This window comes from Danio rerio, chromosome 9, assembly GCF_052040795.2.
Source record: "Danio rerio strain M-AB ecotype USA chromosome 9, GRCz13ab, whole genome shotgun sequence".
NCBI classification, from domain to species: domain Eukaryota; kingdom Metazoa; phylum Chordata; class Actinopteri; order Cypriniformes; family Danionidae; genus Danio; species Danio rerio.
In genome coordinates, this window is record NC_141029.1 from 1,064,909 (window position 1) to 1,089,630 (window position 24,722).

General features: G+C 37.2%; 3 protein-coding genes across 4 annotated transcripts; 2 read left to right on the forward strand and 1 right to left on the reverse strand.

The window, feature by feature from the left end:
* Positions 1–675: 675 nt before the first annotated feature.
* zgc:101851 lies at positions 676–4,508 on the reverse strand. The gene is made up of 5 exons (NM_001004675.2): positions 4,223–4,508; positions 3,109–3,159; positions 2,538–2,575; positions 1,369–1,450; positions 676–1,041 (listed from the first exon to the last, which is right to left on the reverse strand). The coding sequence occupies exons 1-5, from the start codon at positions 4,353–4,355 to the stop codon at positions 965–967; spliced, it is 381 nt and encodes a 126-aa protein (NP_001004675.2). The 5' UTR covers positions 4,356–4,508; the 3' UTR covers positions 676–964.
* Positions 4,509–7,739: 3,231 nt separating this feature from the next.
* dbi (diazepam binding inhibitor (GABA receptor modulator, acyl-CoA binding protein)) lies at positions 7,740–15,167 on the forward strand. Of its 2 annotated transcripts, none has more exons than NM_199608.2 (4): positions 7,740–7,866; positions 11,146–11,263; positions 12,427–12,489; positions 14,006–15,167. In NM_199608.2, exons 1-4 carry the CDS (start codon positions 7,858–7,860, stop codon positions 14,077–14,079), a joined length of 264 nt encoding a protein of 87 aa, NP_955902.1. In that variant the 5' UTR covers positions 7,740–7,857; the 3' UTR covers positions 14,080–15,167. The 2 variants fall into 2 exon arrangements, with proteins under 2 accessions (NP_955902.1, NP_001296092.1); NM_001309163.1 differs by lacking the exon at positions 14,006–15,167 and adding an exon at positions 12,693–13,134.
* Positions 15,168–17,340: 2,173 nt separating this feature from the next.
* On the forward strand, positions 17,341–23,532 carry tmem37 (transmembrane protein 37). Its single transcript, NM_213174.2, is given in 2 exon segments — positions 17,341–17,417; positions 20,315–23,532. Coding segments are annotated over 2 exon segments (636 nt in total). The 5' UTR covers positions 17,341–17,396; the 3' UTR covers positions 20,930–23,532.
* Positions 23,533–24,722: the final 1,190 nt, after the last annotated feature.

The following is a 24,722-nucleotide window of genomic DNA, read 5'->3' on the forward strand; positions in this document are numbered from 1 at the left end:
AGTGATAGGAGTCATATATTACAATCTAAAGTCAAAATGTTTAATGGGTTTGTTAGCTTTTAAGGATTGTCATGTCAAAGTATGTATTATTTCCAATAGTATCTGGATGCAGCCTTTATGATGCAGGCTGAGATTGCATCACCCAGTGATGCTATGTCAGACACAATCTACTCAATGGAGTGAGTGACGTCACTGTGAGGGGTGGGGTTAGGTGAGCGCATTGAAAAGTATTGGATGCAGCTCAGATTGCACTGCACTGAGTCTGCAGCCAGGCCCCTCTCATTATTTTTGCATTATATATATATATATATATATATATATATATATATATATATATATATATATATATATATATATATATATATATTAAGAGTAAGATTGTACTACATTAGTTTTTTACCCGACGCTGCTCACTGTGTTAAGAGTAAGACCAGCAGTATACTGAGTACTAAAGATTTTTACAAAAACATTTAAGCATGCAAACAAAGTGCACCTGAACATTAGCTTTCAATAAAAAATAATGCAAATTCAAAATGGTCCGTTTGTAATATTTGCAATGATGCACACTGCAAATTCTAAATGCGCTGACAGCATACTTTGCAGGTTGTATTTATAGTGGATGTTGTACTACAGGAATAAAGTGTATAAAGAAATACATGTACAAGTCCTGTGTGTTTTTGCGAAAGCACGATTTACACCTTCAGCTTTATTTAACAAAAACAGCAGATGACAGACAAGCTGTCATTTAAATAAAATAAAAAACTATATCTGGTATCTGACCTCTGAAATAAAAAAAGAATCTAAAATAACCAGAACTCAACATTATTCATAGACTTTTTGACAACATAAAAACCTCTCAGAACTGGTCAAAGGAAACACTGCTGGAAGCGTCTGAATGCTCAGACTGTAATATAAAAAGTAACGCTGCAGATTAAAATAAAAAGCATCAGTCCCGTGTCTCTCGTCACCATTCTGAATGCGGATCCGCCTTGAACTTCATATAGTCCATCATTTTAAAGAAGGCAAGTTCAGTCTCATTGGCTGCAATGAAATATACAAGATTTCAGTCAGTACATGCAAACAATAACAAAACATGCATGAATATTTTCTGTGCTGAATCCATATGCAGCTGTAGTAATAATCCAAACAGAAATGATTGAGAAAAATTAATTGCTAATGCATTTAAACGTTTTTACCGAAGCATGCAAACAAAGCATATGTAAAAATTTGTTTGCAATAAAATTAAATAAGGTGTTTATTTTCTGCTGTAATAATAATAAACTGAACATAAATGCTTTAGAAAAATTTCAAATGCATTTAATTGCTCATTCCCCCCCAAAACATCCATTATATTGCTTAAATGCATACCAACACCACACGCTCGTAACCTGCAGCCCTCGCGCAGAATCAGCTTCTCATCATCCTCCAGACTCATTACAAGCTCATTCGTCTGAAATCAGTGGAATTATCATTCAGATTTATTGCTGTAGCGTATGATAAATATTAAATTTTATATATACAGCTGAAGTCAAAATTATTAGCCCCCGTTCATTCAAACACAGGGTCATGCGTCAAGTATCGCAGGTTGCTGCGGTGCAAAGTTCCAGCTTGGTGAACTCTGACCTGCGAAATCGCATCACTTGACTGCGTGAGACCAATCGAGGATCAAAACATGACCTCTCTGGACAGAAATTTAAAACATGGAGCAATCGCTCGCTTTTTAAAATCTTTTTTAAAATAGCTTGTTTAATCCCGTCCCTTTTCGCAGCGCCAAACGACAGACTATCGCAAGCTCAAACTCTAATGTGACCGCAGCTTTAAAGAGGCTAATAATATTGTCCTTAAAAAGGTTCTTAAAAATTAAAAACTGCTTTTATTCTAGCCAAAATAAAACAAATAAGACTTTCTCCAGACGAAAAAATATTGTCAGACTTACTGTAAAAATGTCCTTGCCCTGTTATTGTTTGGGAAATATTCGAAGAAAGAAATAATAATTCAAAGGGGGGCTAATAATTATGCCTTCAATTGTATATCAGGAATGCTCATAATCATGTAAGCATTTCAAAATTAAATATGCATATATTTATTAAATATGCATAATGCAAAAACGAAGAAAGGTAAGTACAGTCAGGGTGTCAGCAGGATCTTAAAATTCAAAAACAAATTGTTATGCTTTAGAAAGTCTTGAATCCACTGAAATATTGTGCTATAGGTCTTAAATCATTTTAAACAGGTCTTTATTTTTCTAAGTCCATGTCGGGAGTCTCGGGCTGACACTCACCAACACATCTCAGATTAAACTAAATCAATTATAAATCTTTTCCACTGGCTATTAGGCAAAATCCCTAGCATTTAGCCCTGAACAGGTCTGTTTTTCATTCAAAATGGTCTTGAAAAGGTCTTAAAAAGTCATTGACGCTGTAAAACCTGCAGAAACCCTGACAGCATTTTTAATTCTAAAAGATTGTAAGATTGTAATCATGCCAGTATTACATTATGATGTGTTTTATTTGAATAGTTGAGCTGGACTGAAGTACCTTTGCTCTGTGTGCTTGGTGTATAATTTTAAGTGTATCTGCAACAACAAAACAACATCAATGCAATTAATAAGAAATAGAGCGAGGAGATATGACAGAACTCTGATATCACCGTCTCATATCCTGATGATGTAAAAAAAAATAGAGGAATTAAACAATAATAAAATTATAAAACACTTCTCAAAAAACTTTAATGAATACAGGCTCAAATTAAAATACTGCTAAAAAAAATGTTCATGTTTCTATTTTCAGCAAACATGAACAAATAATATAGTAATCTATGGTAAGTACAGAATAGTGAACCAGACTATTATGAAGTACTGTTGTGGTGATTCTATAGTAGATAAGTTAATATAAACAAAAGACCCAATACTGTATTGTTGTACGACTATAGACATATTATTTTACCACAATATACCACAGTTTACTGTAGTAAAAAGTATAATAGTATAATGATAGAAAAGTACACAATAAATTTAGCTACACAAAGAAATAAACTATGTACTTCAGTGATATATAAACGATAAAATATGGCCATGCTGCACAGAAAAAGCAGTAAAAGTAGACTTACCATAGTCAAACTTTCTAAAAGGTGGAGGCAAACCAGCTCGTACTGAAATATCTTAAAAATAAAATAGGTTTAGTTTAGTGTTGATCATTTTATATAGTTAAATAGCAAACCCATCCCTGCTGAAAAATCCATTTTAAACCATCCCAAGCTGGTTGGCTGGTTTTAGCTGGTCGACCAGGCTGGTTTTAGAGGGGTTTTGGCTATTTCCAGACTGGTTTCCAGCCATTTCCAGCCTGGAAAATGACCATCTAAAACCAACTTGACCAGCCTGGTTTTAGCTGGACATAGCTGGGCTCCCAGCCTGGCTAGGCTGGTCAAGCTGGTCATCTCCCAGCCTAACCAGCTAAGACCAGGCTGAAAATGGCTGGAACCCAGCCTGGAAATGGCCAAAACCCCTCTAAAACCAGCCTGGTGATCAGCTAAATCCAGCCAACCATCCTAGGCTAGTTTAAGCTGGATTTTTCAGCAGGGATGTGATTTATTTTATGTTACTTGAAACGGCTGAGGTAAAGTTTTATATTTCAATTAATTCAGTAAAAACTTGTGACACACTCCCTATATTGTTTACTATAGTACTATGAATATTCGGACTGAAATCACATGGAGGTATGACTCCATAACAACATCAGCGCTATTTAACTGACTCATGTTGTACTTTAGTCATTTGCTGCTAATATGATTTCACTGTTTATAATTGGCAAAGAATACTTTTCTGAAATTATATTATTATTAAGTATAAAGTCCAAATGTGTGGATATGAATCCAACTTTACCTCAATCTTGAAACGTGAACTTTCAATGATATATTTATATAGCTATATTCAGTCGTCGTGTCTATTGAGGTTAAGTTGGTTTTATATTCACAAATTCAGACTTTCTCCTTAGTAAAATAACGTCTAAATAGTGAAACCATATTAGTAACTAGCAACTATCAAAATACAACAGTGGTCACGGTCATTTAAATAGTGCTAATGTTGTTTTAAAGTCATGCTAGCATCTGATTTCAGAGCGAATATTCAGAGTGCCATGATAAACAATATAGGGAGAGCGCCACAAGTGGACACTGAACGAGTGTGCGAATATAAAACCTACTTTACCTCAACATCATGTCTTACCTTGCTTCACAAATGAGATAAACTCGTCCACTGTCTGATCTAAATTCACATCTTTAAAAACCAGCGGTTTAAAGTTTCTGTGCTCGAAAGACCGAACCAGCCGAACCGTCAGAACCGCCCGATCGCACATCATCATCGCCACATCACAAACAGAGAAGATTATAGAAGATAATTGCACTGTTTTAGCGGACGTCTTAATTATTTATGATTAATTCAATGCGGTTAGTTTCCAGCATGTTCTGAGAAATTAATTCTAGACCAAAGCAGTCGCTACATCATCGATTGTGGCGACAGCTGAATCAGCCAAAAGCAATCGAGTAGCAAAACAATCGATAAGAAGCCACGTGGTCAATACCATAACTGTCTCCTCTTATACAGTCTAACAACAAACCGTTATAAGTCTACATTCGTGTTCGTGAATGATTTTACTGAAGGTTTTAGTGTTACAAATATTTTAGCAAACTTTCATGCCTTAAAAAGTTGTGCTATCTCTTTCCGGTTGCACCAAAACAGCATATATCTGTATTAAAGAAACTTTGTTTTGTGATTCTCAAGTGTTTATTTGCAGTTGTGAAGTGCATTTTGGGATGTTGATCTCTGCTCTGTCCACTTTTGATGCTGAAAATTCAACTCGACAGTTCAACAAAGTCACTTTCATTGACATTTTAGTAGTTTGAAATAATATAATGTATAAGAAATAATAATATCTAGATAAATAAGTCTTAAAATAGCAGAAAATGTGCTGGAAGTTTATAACAAGTTTGTTTTATGTAGCGTAAAACACCAACTCAGACAATATACCACTGCAAACTAATAATAAATGTTCATAAAGGGCACCTATTCCAACTTTTCAGGTGCCTTAATGCAACTCAAAAGCAAAAATAAATGGGTAAAAATAAAAACATTAATCATAAAATATTTAAAACAGCTAATTTACGAATATTTTTTGCAGTGTGTATAGCAATGACAAAGCACACTCTTAGAGAAATAAGCTTCAAATCATGCAGTTTCCCTTTTGGTCAAAGTCTTGAAAACAAGGGATATTGATAAGACAGAGAGAAGGTCTGAGTGCGCAATATTATCAAGCACATGATCAGTTGTAGACGTGTCAGAATTCAGTAAAATTATATAAAATGGTCATCAGTGTTGGTTACGTTACTTCAAAAAATTTATTAATTACAATTGACTAATTAAATCATTAAAAACTGGAGCTTATATTACCTTGATATACAGTTGAAGTTAGAATTATTAGCCGCCCTTCAATATTTCTTTTCCCAAATGATGTTTAACAGAGCAAGGAAATGTTCACAGTATGTCTGATAATGTTTTATTTGTTTTATTTTGGCTAGAATAAAAGCCGTTTTTAATTTTTAAAAACAGTTTTAAGGTCAAAATGATTAGCCCCTTTAAGCTATCCCCCCCCCCCCCCCCCCCACCCCGATAGTCTACAGAACAAACCATCGTTATACAATAACTTGCCTAATTACCCTAACCTGCCTAGTTAACCTAATTACCCTAGTGAAGCCTTTAAATGTCACTTTAAGCTGTATAGAAGTGTCTTGAAGAATATCTAGTCTAATATTATGTGCTGTCATCATGGCAAAGAGAAAATAAATCAGTTATTAGAGATGAGTTATTAAAACTATTATGTTTAGAAAAGTGTTGGAGAAATCTGCTCTTTGTTAAAAATAAATTAGGGAAAAAAATAAACAGGGGGGCGAATAATTCTTCATACTGTATATCTGAAAACTCAATTACTCAATAAGAATTTTACTTATCTGACTTGATAAAACTGAAAATACATGTTAACCTCAACCTCAAAACATAAACAATAGAAATTAAACACTTTTAATACCTTAAATCAAGTCAAGCTTGGCCTGTTAAGTTTAATAAATGACAAACATTCTTTAGTTAACAAGCTTAATTGCCTTGCAAAAAAAGAGAAAAGTTAAATATTATGTGTATCAAAATATGAAACATTTCAATGCATATTCCATACACATTACTAATTAATAAACTTTTGAATATTTTAATTGTCTGACAAATGTAACCCTTGCTAGTTAAAAATAGATTTAGCATATATATATATATATATATATATATATATATATATATATATATATATATATATATATATATATATATATACACACATATATATATATATGTGTGTAAAATCAATATTAATTTCTTTGAATTGATTTATTCAGAACTGTTGAATTACAATATTCAAGGCAAGAGAGTTATAAGCAATTAAACGACCTGAAAATGAACAATAATCCCTTGAGTTACTTTTTAAAGTGGATCAGTAATTTAACTACAGTAACTAGTTACTTTATTTACACCCAACACTGGTGTTAATGAACATTTATTAATGTTCAGAAAAACTGTGAGTGATTGTTTATTATTGAAAGATTGTAGAGTGCCTTTTAACTCATACACTACAGCCAGTTTAGTTGATCAATTCCCCTATAGCAAGTGTTTGGACTGTAGGGAAAACCGGAGGACCCGGAATAAACCCATGCCAACACAGGGAGAACATGCAAACTTCACAGAATCACCAACTGACCCAGCCGGGACTCAAACCAGTGACCTTCTGGCTGTGAGGCGACACTGCTAACCACTGAGCCACCGAGTGCCTTTTATCACAGCCCCGAATGTTTGAAGACTTAACAGGATATTTATGTTCAAAATAAACATTTTCACACAATAATCTGACCTAACATGCACAAGATATTGACTGAAAAGCTTCTGATTCTTCTATATTGTTATTTAACAGTGGTTCTGTTTGTTAAAACTAGTTATTAAACTAATTAATTTAAACTAAACGGACAATAAAACTACTTGTAAAGCCTCTATTAACCTTCGCTGATGTTAATTTAGACAGACTAATGTTTAAAATCAAAAGTCGTAACTGCTTTAGGTCTATTTAATAGAACTCGAAACTAATAATATTATTTAAATGTTTTATAAAACTAAAATTAACATAATACCACTAGTTATTCCTCACAGAAATATATATATATATTTCTTTGCCAATTGTGGTTGTAAAATCCTGAATATATTAGTGGCACTATTCCCATATATATATATATATATATATATATATATATATATATATATATATATATATATATATATATATATATATATATATATAAAAATATTAGAATTGAACAGTTCTGGTTGTAACAAATTACAGCAATGTTGTGAAAAAAAAAGCTTCAGAATTACTGCAGATAGATAATGTCATACTGTGGTCAAAAGCTAAAATGTTTATTCAAAAAACCCAAACTCAAAGCCACTAATAAAAATCATAAGACACGTCAGTGTAAAGCAGAAGCTGTGATGCAATGTGTAACAGTCGCTTGAATAAAGAGCATCTCAGCCTATTTTCACAATACTCAATCAATCTGGCATCCCAGGCGTGACCCTGTGGCCCAGTTACAAGAGTCTAGAATGTCGTGAATTTGATTGGACGAGTCGCTCGGGATATGTTGCAGCAGCCAATAGAGAACAAGAGGGGCGTGACTATGGGCGTGGTAGCCGACACTACTACAATCGTCGGGGTGAAGCGCTGCCATCATCTCCAGCGGGTTTAGAGGCACAACAGGCTGAATTAATCATCTGCAAACATGTCTGAGGTCAGTATGCTCGACGCTTTTATTAGATATAGAGGTCTTTTAATAACGCATTATGTGATGCATTTGCCTATTGGTAACTTTTGGTAATAAATAAGACATGTTGGTGCTCGTGAACGCGCCCACGTGATCAGGTTAGCGTTTTATATTGTGCGCTATTAACAGTAAAAATCGATAAATAGAGATAAAATCAGCTTTACAGTAAATGCAAATGTTACTGAAGGGCATGTGTATGTAGAGCGCCATTTCTGTGGGTGTGGCGTGATCGCTAACGTTAACTGCATTATAATATCGAGCGTATTTCTCACATTTTTGCTATTTTATAATATATTGTTTTGCTAAATTTGTATTAGTACACTCTTAAATATGTACTTCTCGAACTTCTTTCATTTTGTGAACTGAGCACAGATGATGTTGGGCAGCATGATTGCTTCAGCATTCAATAAAGATATTAAAATAAATATTAAAAACATAAATAAACATTTTAAATACATGTGAACGTTGACCGGTGTCCTAAATTTGGCATACGATGTTCAGTAAATGATGCCAGTGAATTCATTCAGGGGTGATTGTTTAATTATTTATTTAGAAATGTAACTGTGAGGAACCGCTACAGCTCTGTCTCCATGTCTGTCACCGCCCTCTTAAAGGGACAGTTCACCAAAAACGAGAATTTCCCTCATAATTTTTTATAACACAAAACAAGATATTCTAAAGAAAAATGAGCAAAACATTGATATTAATATAATACTGTGAAAATACTATTAATGAGCATTAATCTGTATATCTTACTGTGCGTTTACACTGAAGGAGGCAAGCTTCAAAGTTCGCTCTGGCCACCCTGGCAACAACGCTGTCTGCCTTCACAGCTCTACCAGCGAGAGCGTAAAAATTCTCTACATTAATCTCGTATTTAAAGAGGCAATTGCAGCAAATCAGCAAACCCATTCACACAGGGCTTCAGCGTCAACGCTTGACTGAAGGATTGTCTGAAGTTGGGGCTGAAGCGATCGTCATAGCAATGAAATTCAGTCAGCAATAGGCCAAATCAGTGATATAAACGACCAAATTATCAAATAATACCTGCCGTGAGTATAACCGCATTCACCATCAGGAGGCGCTATAATCACTCTCGTAGGAGAATTTTGCTTTCACCATCCAAAATAAAGTTATCCAACGTGTGCGCCGATAACTCCGCCCCTTCCGCTACATAAGCAAACCTGCGGTCGTTGAGTGCGTGAAGTGTCCATCATTACACACTTCATTTTAGCGGCTGAATGAGTGCATCATCCGGGTAGTTAAAGTGCTCTTATTATTATTAGAGTTTTCAGTGTGAACACACTACTGACACTATTTATACTATAAAATGGCGTAGAATAGTGCATAAGTATGCGATTTGGGACGCAGCTATTGATATCTATGCAAGTGCCTTCTTAAAGGGACAGTACACCCAAAAATCAACATTTACTCACATTTAGGTGTTTCTAAACATTTAACATTATTTGTATTTATTTTATATCAGTGAACACAAAGCAAGACAATCTGAAGACTGTTGGAGAAAAACAGCCATTGACGTTTATATTAATAATATTCTATGGAGGCCAGTGGTTGTTTTTCTCAGCATTCTTCATTATATCTTCATTTGTGTTCAACAGCCTCAAACAGGTTTGGAGTAACTGATTAAATCAAGACGGAATTTACATTTCTGGGTGAACTGTCCCTTTACTGACTCCACAAGATGCATTCATATCATAGGAGCAGGAGGTTTTGTGAATTAACCCTAAAATAACTTGATGTAAAATTAATCTCTATAGTCTCAATGCCTTATTCAAGAGCGTAGACCAAGAATGTGCAGTTCAGTTAAGCGTTAAGTAGTGTGAAAAACGGCTATTTTTAGTATTAGAGCATGAAAAATAACACTCAAGATATTCGTTAACGTTTATTCCCTTAAAATACTGGCCAGCTGAAGGTGTGAGAAGTGGTCGAGTATTCTGTGAAATCTGATTATCAGTTTTGATGCGTGTCATGTGACGAGGCCAGCCAATCACAGCCATGCAGGGAGAATTACATGCATTAGAGTTGGAGTTTGACCCGGTGATAGAGATCTGCTAAAAACCTCATTTATTGTGTGCTTTGGTTACACAATCACTTCATATCAAATACCAGCGCGGCTGTGAAGCGAGACTAAGAATGGCAAGTGCGCAGGGCCAAAATGTTTCTCTGTTAATGAAGTAAGAAGAAATGACAGATGATTAAGATAGAAATAATTGGAGAAATGCTGTTGAATGTGTTCGGTTCTGTTTGGGAGCCTGGTTATTCAACAGAGTGAATTAATAAGGGAAAAATAGGCATAACTTTAATAATAACTATATTTCAGGTAGTTGTGAGTTTATGTCTCACGAATGAGACATGTTGCTGTTGAAATACTGTTGTGAATTGCTTTATTCTATAGAAATTAATTGCAAAATTCATTCATTCATATCCCTGGCTTATTCCCTTATTAATCAGGGGTCGCCACAGCATAATGAACCGCCAACTCAATCATTTTCTTGTCGGCTTAGTCCCTTTATTAATCCGAGGTCACCACAGCAGAATGAACCACCAACTTATCCAGCTCATTTTTACGCAGAGGATGCCCTTCCAGCCGCAACCCATCTCTGGGAAACACTCATTTACACACACACTCATACACTAGAGACAATTTAGCCTACCCAATTCACCTGTACCGCATGTCTTTGGACTGTGGGGGAAACCAGAGCACCCAGAGGAAACCCACGCGAACGAAGGGAGAACATGCAAACTCCACACAGAAACGCCAGCTGAGCCGAGCTTCAAACCAGTGACCTTCTTGCTGTGAGGCGACAGCACTACCTACTGCGTCGCCACTGAACCGCCAACTATTCCAGCATATGTTTTACACAGTGGATGCCCTTTCAGCCACAACCCAGTACTGGGAAACACCCATACGCACTCATACACTCTGGCCAGTTTAGTTGATCAGTTCCCCTATAGCGCATGTGTTTGGACCCTGGGGGAAACCGGAGCACCCGGAGGAAACCCACACCAACACTGGGAGAACATGCAAACTCCTCATAGAATCACCAACTGACCCAGCCGGGACTCGAACCAGTGGCCTTCTTGCTGTGAGGCGACAGTGCTAACCACAATATTATGTGCTGTCATCATGGCAAAGAGAAAAGAAACCAGTCATTAGAGATGAGGTATTAAACTATTATGTGCAGAAATGTTCGGTGTGGTGATGGTGTTGTTGTTTTTCCACAGGCCGAGTTTCAGAAAGCCGCAGAGGAGGTCAAACAGCTGAAAGCAAAACCAACAGACGCTGAGATGCTGGAGATCTACAGTCTGTACAAGCAGGCCACCGTAGGAGACGTCAACACAGGTGAGCTCCTCCTTTAGCTCTTAAAGGGACAGTTCGCCCAAAAATGAACATTTCTTCATTGTTTGCTCTGTTGGTGTGGGTTTCCTCCTGGTGCTCCGGTTTCTCCCACAGTCCAAACTCATGCACTATATGGGAATTGGGTAAACTACATTGACCGTAGTGTATGAGTGTGTGTGAATGAGTGTGTATGGGTGTTTCCCAGTACTGGGTTGCAGCTGGGAGGACATCTGCTGTGTAAAACATATGCTGGAATAGTTGGTGGTTCATTCCGCTGTGGCAACCCCTGATAAAATAAAGGACTAAGCTGGAAAATTAATGAATGAATGAATGAGTTCTGTCTTTATTTACTCATTTGTTCCAAACCTGTTTAGTTCCTTACTTCTACACTTACGCCCCATTCACACGGGGCTTCAGCATCAACGCTTGACTGAAGGCGTGTCTGAAGTTGGTGCTGACTCAATCGTCATCGCAGCAATAGGCCACTGTCTAGCTGGTGTATTTGCATACAGCGATTTGATTGGCTGATGCTTCCGTCAGCGCTTGAAAAGTTGAGCTAGTCCCAACTTCTGCAGCGAGCAATGCCTCTGAAGCGGCGCCGACGGATCCACAATGCAGTTTGGCAACGCCTGACATCACCCATTCAAAGTATATGGGAAGCGTTGACGCTGACGCCTATTGACGCTGTGAATAGGGCGTTAAAGGGATAGTTCACCCAAAAATTTAAATTCATCCATCATTTACTCCTCACATTGGTTTGAAAACAAAACAAAATATGCTGAAGAATGCTGGAAAAAAGCAGCCGTTGACTTACATAGAAGGAACAAAATATACTATTTAGGTAAATTTGTCTTTTACAGAAAATTAGTCAATGATAACAGAATTGTCATCTTTACATTTCATACAACAGGCCTAGTAAAATAACTAACTTACTATACTAAGTTGTACCCATCTATATATTGTGTTATAACTCTATATAGTGCTGTCAACCAATCTTAAAAAAATTGTATCGTGTTAATCACAGTCATCTTATATGTGATAAACTGCTAATTTAATTTAAATTTAAATATATGGTTTACCTCTAAATGTGCAGTGTCGAAATAATGCAAGATGATCTAGTTAAAGCACTAACTTTTAATGATCTAATTTACCTTATTTTTTTACAGCTCGGCCAGGCATGCTAGACTTCACCGGTAAGGCCAAATGGGATGCCTGGGATGCCAAGAAAGGTCAGTTTCCCCTCGCTACCAGCAGAGGGCAGTGACGTGTCATTTATTTACTTATTTTAGCATCTTAAAGAGACAGTACAGCTAAAAATGATGTTCGAGTTTCTTCTGTTGAACACAAATGAAAAATACTGAAGAAAATAGCCATTGACTTACAATTTTTGTGTCTTTCTTTCCTGATATTGATGTCTGATTGATGACTGCAGGTTTCCAGCTAGACATGGCGATATTCAGCAATTCAATGTATTGTGATAATAAACATGCACCATATTGATATCGTGGCCACTTCAAAATACAGTGGATAATTGTTTATTTTTAAAATAATATTCACATTGTATTAACAGCTTTATAGTTTAATTTTTATGTAATCTGACCTACTACAAGCTGAAATATTAATTGTAAATTCTGTTAATGTGCATTAACATTGTGCATTCAGACTCTAATAGGTAACATTAGCAATTTAACTAAACTACCCCATTATAAGTTGTAATTGTTTGAATTTCAGTTGTGTCTTGTTTTTAACCAATATAACTAACAAATCTGGCTTAATCTCACTGATGAATTGAATATAAAGTGTCCTTATAATCCTTTTGCAATTTAATTCACAATAATTGTTTACTCTATACAATAAAGCAGTATATCAACAAATCAATGTGCTAAGAATTGTTATTATATCTGTTAAAGAAACTATTTCTGCAGCTTGTGTTATTTTCATGATAATACAGGGTGTCCGCGGGGTCGTAAAAAGTATTAAAAGTTGATAAATCAATAATGAGAAAATGAAGGCCCTTAAAAAGTCTTAATTGCATTTTTACAAGGTCTTGCATTTTGTTCGACCGTTGTCCGTAGTGTTTGACTCCTAAAAAGCATAAATGTATTCATTTTCCTCCTAATATTACCAACGGCGTGCTCGTTGGTTTGGGCCGGGGCGCGTCCAAGCTCCTCCATATGGGTGTTGTTACGTAATTTGCGACAAACGCTGGAACGTGACGTGACGCTCTCTACATGTAGCAAAACCATAGAGCGAAACAGACGGGAAAATGTAAGTTAAAGGACTCCTGGTTGGATGGATGAGTTTAAACAGTAGCTGAAGCCTGTCGCTGAAACAACACATAGTTTAATCTTTCAAGCTTTCTGAGTTCAGTTGCATGATTATTTGCTCTATTGATTTATTTAACTAAAACTGTTTGTTAGCAGCTGTTTGGTAAGTTAAAGGTTTGATACTGATTAGAACTTGTGAAGTGGCGATGAGGTCTTAAATATTTTGGGAAGGTCTTTAAAAAGGAATTAAAGTTATCTTTAGGATTTTTGCCCTGTAATAATACAATATATTATGATAAAACCTTCAACAAATTAACGTAACTTTGAAATCTGATACCGTCATAAGCCCCCTTAAAAAAAAAAAAAGAAACTCAAACAGTGTTAAAACTACTCTGGTGTGAGTAAATAATCATCTTTGGGTGAACTGTCCTTTTAAGTATCTCACTCTAAGTGTTTGTTTTCTTCTTTGTCTCTTCAGGAACTAGTAAGGAGGATGCTGTGAAAGCGTACATCGCTAAAGTCGAGGAGCTGAAGGGGAAATACGGCATCTAACAGACACCCATATGATGGCCAGCATGCCTTTACCTGTACTGTTCTCCCATAAACGCCTTAAGGCCTGCAGTGTGTTGCTCACACAAGACTGTGATCGGTGTGAGAAAACCGGCACATTCCTCGCAGGCCAAGAGAAAACCGTCCACAATGTAGTGAAAAGAATGAATACTTTTGTATGCGCTGCCATAAAATTCACCTTTACAATAAACATGTGTTTACTTCTCTCCTGTTAACACTGAAGAAGGAAAAACATGTTGTGTTGCCCTTAAGAAATTTTGTATTTGTATCTGAGACCCTTGTGTTTTTTGTAAACAACAAAATCTTTGTCATACTTATTGCCTGATAATTGGAGTTAAAACAAAAATAACAACCCTATAATAAAAGCAAAAACCTTTACTGTATATGTGTTTAATACATACAGTTGTGCATCAGTGTAAACGATGGAGTTGTTTATCCAAGACTGACTTGAATAGTTAGTATGAAATGATATGGTTGTATCCCATTACATAAGACCTTTGTTGAAAGGACAGTTTACTCAAAAATGTCAATTTTGTCATCCTCCACTTGTTCTAAACCTGTTTGAGCTTACAAAGGAAGATATAATAAAGAATACTGAAGAACAAATAGCCATTGACTTCAATAGGATTATTGCTTGTTTCTATGGATGTCAATGGCTGCTTTTTTCCAGCTTTCTTCAGCATATCTTCCCTTGTGTTCTACTGAAAATAGAAACTCTGGTTAAAAACCACTTGAGTGTGAGTAAATAATGAGGAAATGTTCATTTTTAGGTGAACTGTCCCCTTAACTGTTATATAGTCTGACAAACTTTACATTTTGCAGTTTGTTTGGGGTAGGCACAGTCTTCTGAGATAACATCGATATACCTGTTATTGTCTTGAAACCACTGAAAAGTCTTAGAAAAATTAGATAACCTGTAACACTATCTCCAAACCAAACACGCAAGATTTTAGCCACAAGTTTGTCTGTCTGACAAAAACATTTAATTACCAGCCACTGCACTCCCAATGAAATGGTAAAGGTTTTAATTTAATAAATACACATTAAACCTCTATTAATAGGCTACCTAGTGAATGTTGTTGGTGTAAGTCACAGTTCTAACTTTCATTTTCAAACCATTTGCTATTTTATTTTCAAGATCTGAGGTATCCGCTGCTGCTTTCAGTCCGTATATGTCTGGTAAAATAGAATTTAAACTAACATTGGTAGCATTTAACACTGAATAAAGCACATAATGACAAATACCAGCCACTGCACTCCCAACGAAATGCTAAAGGTTTTTAATATAATTAATACTAAACCTCTTTAACATTATTAACAGGCTACTGGGCGTCCGTTTGCACTGAGTCTTATTTCTGTCTTTAATTTCTAAACGTCTACTATTTTACTTTCTAGATCTGAGTTGATCTGCTGCTGCTTTCAGTCAGTAAATGTCTTGTAAAATGGTATTTATACTTACATTGCTAGAATTTAACTATGAATAAAGCAGATAATCTGTACCTGAGGTGATCTTTGTCTCAGTAGTGCTGTTATTCTGCCGTTTAACGGAAAAAACGGTTTCTACATTTTAAATTTCGCGCGTCGCCGTCGCACAGTTAGGACAAAAACTCCTTTTAACATGGAAAGGATAGCTTTTATAATGGCGTCGCGTGTTGTTCGAAAGGTAAGACTATGCCAATGATGACCTGTTATTATCACCATCATATCAGCAGTTTGAGCACTGTGATTTATAGGCTATCAAGGGTCGACATCACCTGACATTTATAAACAGGCAAGTTCTTATTTCTCTACTGTGAGTTTATGTGGTGTAAAAACGTCAATGTAATATTGTCAATGGACTCTAGTCTAGTTATCAACTTATGCCCCTCAGTCTGAAAAAAGGACAGTGTTTTTTGCTAGAGTGTAAATTGCATAATTAAGTTTTGGGTCACAGACGTCCAAAATGGACTTTGGCCAATAATGTGATGAAATCGATAATAATGATAATCAGGAGTTTAATCATTGAAGAGAAAAACTGCTCCAAACTAACAACATGCTTCATCACATCCCTGCTATGACGAGCCACTATTTTACTTTCATCTCAAATGAGAGGGGAAAAAGTGTAAATATAACTGAATAATAATTTTGATCTGTATTAATCTGGGGAAAAAAAATCTTATTAATCTACATTAATAGACTGGGATACGTATGGGTAAGATTATCTGCCTCATTATTGTTTGTAATAAACATAATATGGGCAATAAATGTATGCACATGTATATTACGTCATAGATTTAATATACTTTTGAGATGAAACTCTTAATAACATTCTGATTTGACATTGGAAATTATTATTTTTTAAAATAATTTAGATTTTGTCCTATTCGCTATAATTCTCTAAAGTACTTAAGTTGTAGTGATTCTACAGTTGCTATTGTAACACAATTATAGAAATTAATCCGTTGTAGTGATTCTACAGTTGGTTACACACAACTATAGTAATTAATCTGTTGTGGTTATTCTACAGTTGCTATGATAACACAACAACTATAGTAATTAATCCATTGTGGTTATTCTACAGTTGCTATGGTAACACTACAACTATAGTGATTCATCTGTTGTGGTTATTCTACAGTTGCTAAGGCAACACAACAACTATAGTGATTATTCTGCCGTGGTGATTCTACAGTTGCTATGGCAACACAACTATAGTAATTAATCTGTTGTGGAGATTCTAGTGTTTTTTGAACAACAATTACAGTAAACAACCGACCTAATAATACAGTTTTTTATAACATAATACATTATAATATTATTTCACAGTTTACTGTAGTAAAAGCTAAAGTATACCATGTATTATAAAGTCTATCAATTCACTATACTACATTAATTAACCAGGTCCTATAATGGACTTTACTATATAAAAAACACTAAAGTAGGCTACTATAAATAGTTTGTTTTCATGAATGAACACTTTCAGTATCTGTTTAACAATTGTCCATTACGAAAGTAACATTTGTCAAATTTAATTCAAAGTTATTTCTGACGGCCATAAACACCTTTATGCATATTGAAATGTACACAAACTCCCTCACACAGACTCGCGCCTCAGTTACCGAGACTCTCCGTGACCGGAAAGCAAACGTGAATCTTCTCCCCCGTGCTCTGCGTGTGTAACGGGACGGGCGGGTTTAAGACTGTTAATGTTACACCGAGTTTCCTCAGTCTGTGGTTTATACACTGTACTTTCGACTGGACTCGTCTTGGCTTCTCCTCGCTTCTCCTTGGTTTGTTTGACTGTAACGCACGTCGAAATCAGTATGACGGCGATAAAAATCAGGGTAATGCTTTTAATAATGTATTTTTATTGAATGAAATCATTAAATTCCTTGATATGAAGGGCAGTGTATTTTAATATTTAGCCTACTACAGTTAGCGATAGTTGTCAGGATGGTAGTAAACAGTGTTAAAGTTACCTTTAAGTGCAATATATTATAATATTACCTTACTTTTAAAAGATATACCAAATTTATAAACTTTTTTAATGTGTTATGTTATTTTATGGTTACTTTTGTTCATCTGGCTTGAGCTTGGTTCTTAATAATGCTTGTTTATATTTATTTATTCTAATATATATATATATATATATATATATATATATATATATATATATATATATATATATATATATATATATATATATAAACTGTAAAGCCCTTTAAAACTAAAAGTAAAATGTGAAGTGAATAAAAACAGTTGAGCTCAAACAAACCTTGCATGAAAAATAGGACGAATAAAAATAACTATCAATTCATTAGTATCTTGAGTCTGCATTTTAGTTTTTAAGTATTTTAAGAGCTAGTGAATCTGTTTTTGTGCTGGGAGACAGGGAAGCTGTCAATGAACAAATGGAAAAACCAATAGTATCTTTGATTATTTTCCTGAAAATGAAAATAAATGCTGTACATTAGGCCTACTTAAAAAATTAACCTCTGCACAAAGTTCACTTGCTTTATAATTTTAAGGCAATGGGTTTACTCACTCACTTGTTTAAAGAAATCACATTTACACTGTACTATTGTTATGTTCATTCATTTTTTTTCAGCTTAGTCCTTTTTTTTGTTATGTTTTTCAGGCAAAACAAACTTTCTAATTTTCAACTGAAAAAAGTAATCTGATTACATAACCATAACACATATAATTGTAATTCGTTACCACAAGCACTGGCCGTAAAAAATATAATATTTATTATTCATATATTGTACATTCTTAAAGTTTGCATGAAATCATAGTTTATTTTGCTAGCTCACATTGTTATTCTCAAGGTGAATACTTAATCAGTGCAAGTTAATCCACAGATTTTTTATTGTGTCTTGGTAATTTTGGGCAGCGCGGTGGTTGTGGGTAGCGCAGTCGCCTCACAGCATGAAGGTCGCTGGTTCGAGCTTGGGCTGGGTCTGTTGTCATTTCAGTATGGAGTGCTTTAGTTTCCCCCAAAGTCCAAACACATGCGCTATAGGGGAATTGGGTAAGCGAAATTGTGAATGTAAGAGTGTATGGGTGTTTCCCTGTGATGGGCTGCAGCTGGAAGGGCATCCTCATGTCTGCGTAAAACATTTCCTGGATAAGTTGGTGGTTCAATCTGCTGTGGCGACCCCTGATAAATAACGAACAGAGCCGAAGGAAAATGAATGAATGAATTTTGGTAATCTTTAATCAAAGTCTGATCATTTGTTTCCATGTTCTCTATATTTAATATATTTAATCACAGCCTTCTTATTTGCTGTCCTGTCCCTTAGACGCTGCGTTAGAAACCCTTCGCACCAGCGGTAATTCGTTTTTTGTAATTTGAAACAGCTGTACACAAAACAGCAGCTCGATGAGGCAGGCGAATCGGGGATCAGAAGGAAAAAGACAGTGGCTGCGTTCGAAACCGCATACTTCCATACTATATAGTACGCTAAAATCAGTATGCGAGCCGAGTAGTATGTCAGAATTCGTAGAATTCGAAAATCAGTATGCGAGAAGTACCCGGATGACTTACTACTTCCGACGAGATTCTGGAGTGCGCATCCCATGTTACTGCGCTATCCCATGATGCCAGCGAGCGAATTCATGAATGGGAGTAAAGCGACACAATTGACACAGGTAGGTCACGTGACCATGACAAAATGGCGGATGTAGTACGTCTGAATTCAATTCATACTTTTCACATTCATACTGTTTAGAACAACCCAGGCTCATTCTGAAAACGTAGTCCAGCCGACGTTTCTGGAGACCGTGAAATACGTCCCGGCAGGTACGTATTTGTGCAGTTTTTTTTCGCGAATCCGCGAGAGGCCGCTGTGTGCGCTTTTTCATATCTCGAACTTCTCTCGCGAGTGCCGTTTGTGCCTGTGCTGTTCTTGCGTCAACCCACCAGAGGACGCTGTCTGATTGACTGGCCAATCGGCTGACCCACTCTCCTCCTTCCGTGAACCCAACCAGTTTTACCGATTGACCCTCCCGCCCGCTCGCTCACTTCCCTAAACCCGAGCAACAATTTAGAAAAGCCGTCTAGAAACAGAAAAACCCTCGTCTGTTTTTTTTTTTCAGATTTTCGTTTTCGGATTTCACCACGTGCTTACCCTGTTATGAACTCGTTTGCTTTATTTTTTGGATTCTGTTTTTGTCTTACCTGGTTTCTGGAACCGCTCTTCCCCAGACTCGAACCTGGACGCCTTTGTCAACTCCTCCTCTCTGCATCTGAAGTCGGCCGACGCACAGGATGAGCTGACCGGACAAACTGACTGCAGCGGGAAAGCCCTCCACACGGAGGTAAGCGGTCAGCCGGCAAGCGCGAAAGGGAACGGCGTCACACCGCCCCATATCGTTCACTTAAAAAAATGAAATGCAGCCATATGTACCTCCCGGGACGTATTTCGCGGTCTCCAGAAACGTCCGCTGGACTACGTATTCAGAATGAGCCTGGGTTGGTATAGAACGTACTTTTCTAACGGCTGAGTAGTACGTTTAAATTCAAATGCAGTACCTACTGAGTAGTAGGCGGTTTCAGACGCAGCCAGTGTGAACACACACTAGCGAGAAGGTGGCAAGGGGGGACAATCAAACTTGGGTTCGGCCTATTGGCAAATGAACCAAGTGTGAAAGCACCCTAAGAGTCAGATTTAAAACACTGGTAGCTTTTAGTGTGAATCATTGATATGGATGTGTGTTTTCTCGCTGTGTTTCTTCATAGGTCGGACCCGTTCCGCGTGTGAAGTCCTCTCCTCTGTTCTTAGACTTGTTCTGCCGTGGTCTGATTATCCTGTGCACGTCTGTATCTGTGGTCCTGTCATCGGTGGCGGTGTGTGACGGTCACTGGCTGCTCTCCGGCCAACACATGTTCGGCCTGTGGTATTTCTGCTCTGTGGAGGTGCCTCAGGGCTCGGTGTTGGGCCCCCAGAGTTTCACAGCGTCCGCAAACTGCACCCGGCGTCTGGAGGAGGCCGGGGTGGAAGGTCTGGACATGGGCTTGGCGGCGTGTCGCTCTGTTATCACGCTAGCTGTGGTCAGTGCTATATTTGGGCTGGAGCTGCTAGTGATGTCGCAGGCAAGCGAAGGCAGGGACTCTAGTCGGCGATGGACGCTCGGGGCTCGGCTGGTGCTGCTGGCGGGAGTAATGGCTGCCGGAGGTGTCGCGACTTTTGTGCTCATATTAGGGGCTTTTGCATCCCTCCTCGGGTTTACGCTGACCTTCTGGTGCCAGTTTACTGCAACCTTCTTGTTTTTCCTCAATGGCATGGCAGCACGGCACATCCAGAATATTAAGCCACCGCTGTTGCCCTCTGGTGGACATCCTGACAAACTGTAAACAACTAAACTTTAAAACTTGAAGACACTGAATTAGACGCTTTAGATCACGGAGATCTACCTTCCTGCAGAGTTCAGCTCCAACCCTGATCAAGAACAACGAACTAAGTAGGATCTGAAGGAGGACTCGGTGATTGAAGACAGGTGTGTTTGATCAAGGCTACAGCTGAACTCTGCAGGATGGTAGATCTCCAGGAACTGGATTGGGCAGAAGTGATTATGAAAGTTTTTTTTTAAAAACTACCCCTTATTGGGGGATATTTTGTGAAGCCATTGCCAAAAACTATTGTGAAAACAGACCATGGCTGCGTTCGAAACCGCATACTTTCATACTATATAGTACGCTAAAATCAGTATGCGAGTCGAGTAGTATGTCCGAATTCATAGAATTTGAAAATCAGTAGGCGAGAAGTACCCGGATGACTTACTACTTCCGGCGAGATTCTGAAGTGCACATACCATGCACGCTGCGTTATCCCATAAAGCCCCGTGAGATAATTCATGAATGGAAGAGAGGCGACGCAACTGACGCAGGTAGGTCACGTGACCATGACAAAATGGCGGATGTAGTACGTCCGAATTCCATTCATACTTTTCACATTCATACTGTATAGAACGTGCGGCCGAGTAGTACGTTTAAATTCAAAAGCAGTACCTACTGAGTAGTAGGCGGTTTCGGACGCAGCCCATGTGTCCACAGAGTATTTTGTGCACCAAAATACTTTAAAAACAACTTTTCCACTTTCCATTTTTGGGTGAACTGTACCTTTAATTTCCGTTTTTGTCATCAATGAGACACGATTTGTCCAAATTGATACCCTTTTTTTGGGGGGTAGTTTGTGAAGCCTGCTTAACCACGAGCTTTCCTACTTGAGGGTGCTCCATTAGATGGTGTTAGTTCCTCTTGAGCAGCTCTGCTCTTAAAGGACTAGTTCCCCACCAAAATGTAAATTCAATTATTAATTACTCACCCTCACGTCGTTCCAATCCCCTTTCCAATTTTAGATGAAATCTGAGAGCTCCCTCATCCTCCATAGATGGCACTCCCCTTTATTTGGGTATTTTGTGAAGCCTGCTTTACTATGAGCTTTACTACTTGAAGATGCTGCATTAAATGCATGTAATAGATGATGTTGGTTCCTCTTGTGCAGCTCTGCTTTTAAAGCGTTAGTTCATCCAAAAATGTGAATTCTGTTATCCATTACAGATGTCTTATATCAACTGTAATCGTTCGAAGCTCCATGAACACTTTTGTGCACCAAAATACATTATAAACAACATTTCCACTTCATTTTTGGGTGAACTGTACCTTTAATCTCCGTTTTTGGCATCATTGAGAAGTGATTTTAAAAGTTTGTCAAAAAACGATTTATTTTTGGGGTATTTTGTGAAGCCTGTGTAATGGAGGCCAGCTAGTGTGTGCTGTGCAGGTAAACCTCACTCCACTGACCTCTAAAGGTGTTCTAGCGACAAACGCTAGAGACCATGGTCTTTAGCCTCCTTGTTAGAGCAACCGACTCCCATGCGGAAGTTCGCCAGTTCGATCCTGGGGCGGGGCAGGTTGGGTGGTGTAGGGCCGGTGGGGTTATATTGGTGCCGTGACCCGGATGGGAGTGAGGTTTAGGGGGGTGAGTGTAACGGAGGCCAGCCAGTGTGTGCTGTGCAGGTAAACCTCACTCCTCTGACCTCTAAAGGTGTTCTAGTGACAGACACTAGAGGCCATGGTCTTTAGCCTCCTTGTTAGAGCAACCGGCTCCCATGCGGAAGGTCACCGGTTCGATCCCAGCTCGGAGCGGGTTAGGTGGAGTAGGACCGAAGGGGTTACACCTGCTTTACTATGAGCTTTACTACCTAAAGACGCTGCATTAGATGGAGTTAGTTCATCTTGAGCAGGTCTGCTCTTAAAGGCTTAGTTCATCCAAATATTTAAGTTCTGTTATTAATTACTCACCCTCGTGTCATTCCAATCCTCTGAGACTTCTGAACACAAATGAGGACATTTTAGATAAATTCCTGGAGCTCTCTCATCCTCCATAGGCAAGTGTCCAGAGATGTTCAAAGTCCAGAAAGGACCAAAACATCTTCAAAACAGATGATATGTCTATGTGATCGCCGGAAGCTCCACAAACACTTTTGTGCTCCTTTTTTGGTACATTTCCACTTGATTTTTTGCGTGAACTAACCCTTAAATCTGCACTATTTTGAAGGCTTGTTAAGAATAAAATATACTGTGTTTTTTTCCAGGAATTTTACCCATATTTTAAAGGATGCATTGCATTTTGTTTTAGGGTTGAATGCTAATCTAGAAAGCTAGACTTTCTCTTTCCCATTTTCTACAGATTGTGTTCTGATAATGCATGTTATAAGTGTGACTTGCATTTTGCGTTTGATTTATTTGAATCATAAATAATTCTTTAACTGCCCGTTTCATTCTGTAATTGTTTTTCCATTTATTTTTGTTCTCATTTTATAAATGTACATAATGTTGGTCAGAGTAAAGTTTTTAATTGTAAATAAGCAATAACTACTAACAGGTAGTCATATAGTTTATTTAACAATAAGTGATTTCTAACTGACTTTATTAAACATATTTTTAATACAGCATTTAAAATATTCTCCTATCTATACATGCCATTTCACAAACTTCAGTTAATTTAATTTGTTTCTTTACATTTGCATGTATTTCACAACATACAATACTTCAGAATACATTAATGTGAGGTGTTAAATACTTCATTATCATCTCTAAATATTTACACTATTTAAAAAAACACATTAAAAGGGTCATGACACTACTGTTCATTACTTTTTAATATTTATACTTATAAAAGTTTTTCGCACATAAAATACACACTTTATCTGCAAAACATTCAGTCCGAAATGGTGCTCATTTCAGTAGATATCCCCTTTTATAACAAGAGAACTCAGTATTAAGTCATTTGTTTGGAAACTAGCATGGGCAAAATAGAAAATAATTCATCGCTACTCAACATTTCTCAATTTCTGAGATCTAAAATGAACGTAATTTAATATAATGCAATGCAAAGCACATTGGGTGTATGGCTATACACAATAAATGTGTAACAGTGCTCAGCATATATATGTTCACCCCTCACAAATCTCTCTTTTAAATTCATGTTTAATAGGAAGCTCTACAATATTATATTGGTGCATATACATTAGATTAGTCAGTACTGAAGCCAAATCTGGAGCTTATCTAAGAAAATAACTTATGATAACGGTCCAAAAACTAGTACAGCCAAATTTATATGTTATAGAAAAACATTGAAGGGCACTTAAGGTGAAAAATCTTCTTTTCAAGCTGTTTGGACAGACTTGTGTGTATATAGTGTATATACTGTCATATTGGGCTGATATAAACACACACAGTCCTTTTTTTTCAAATTTAACAACAAATAAACGGTGGACCAATTGGAGCGGTTTACAGATCGACCGCAACTTGTTGTAGGTGTGCGATCTCCCCGCCCACCAATATTGAATGACAGCTGCGTGCATTAACATGTCTCTATAGTAATGCATATAATCATATCAACAAGACAGGACGAGCGCAAAGCAACCGGGAATGAAAGGTCTGTTCAGTTTACTAGGATCATCAATCATCATCAGACGTGATCAAGAGTGAGTTTCACATGTTTAACATGTTTTAAAACGTGTGCACGAGTGTAATGAAGTACAGCCATTCACTTCAGATTCACTTCATCACCACAGCCTCGTGTCTCTCTCTCTGTCTCTGTGTGTGTGTGTGTTTGCGCTATGTATGTGTGTCTGCCTGC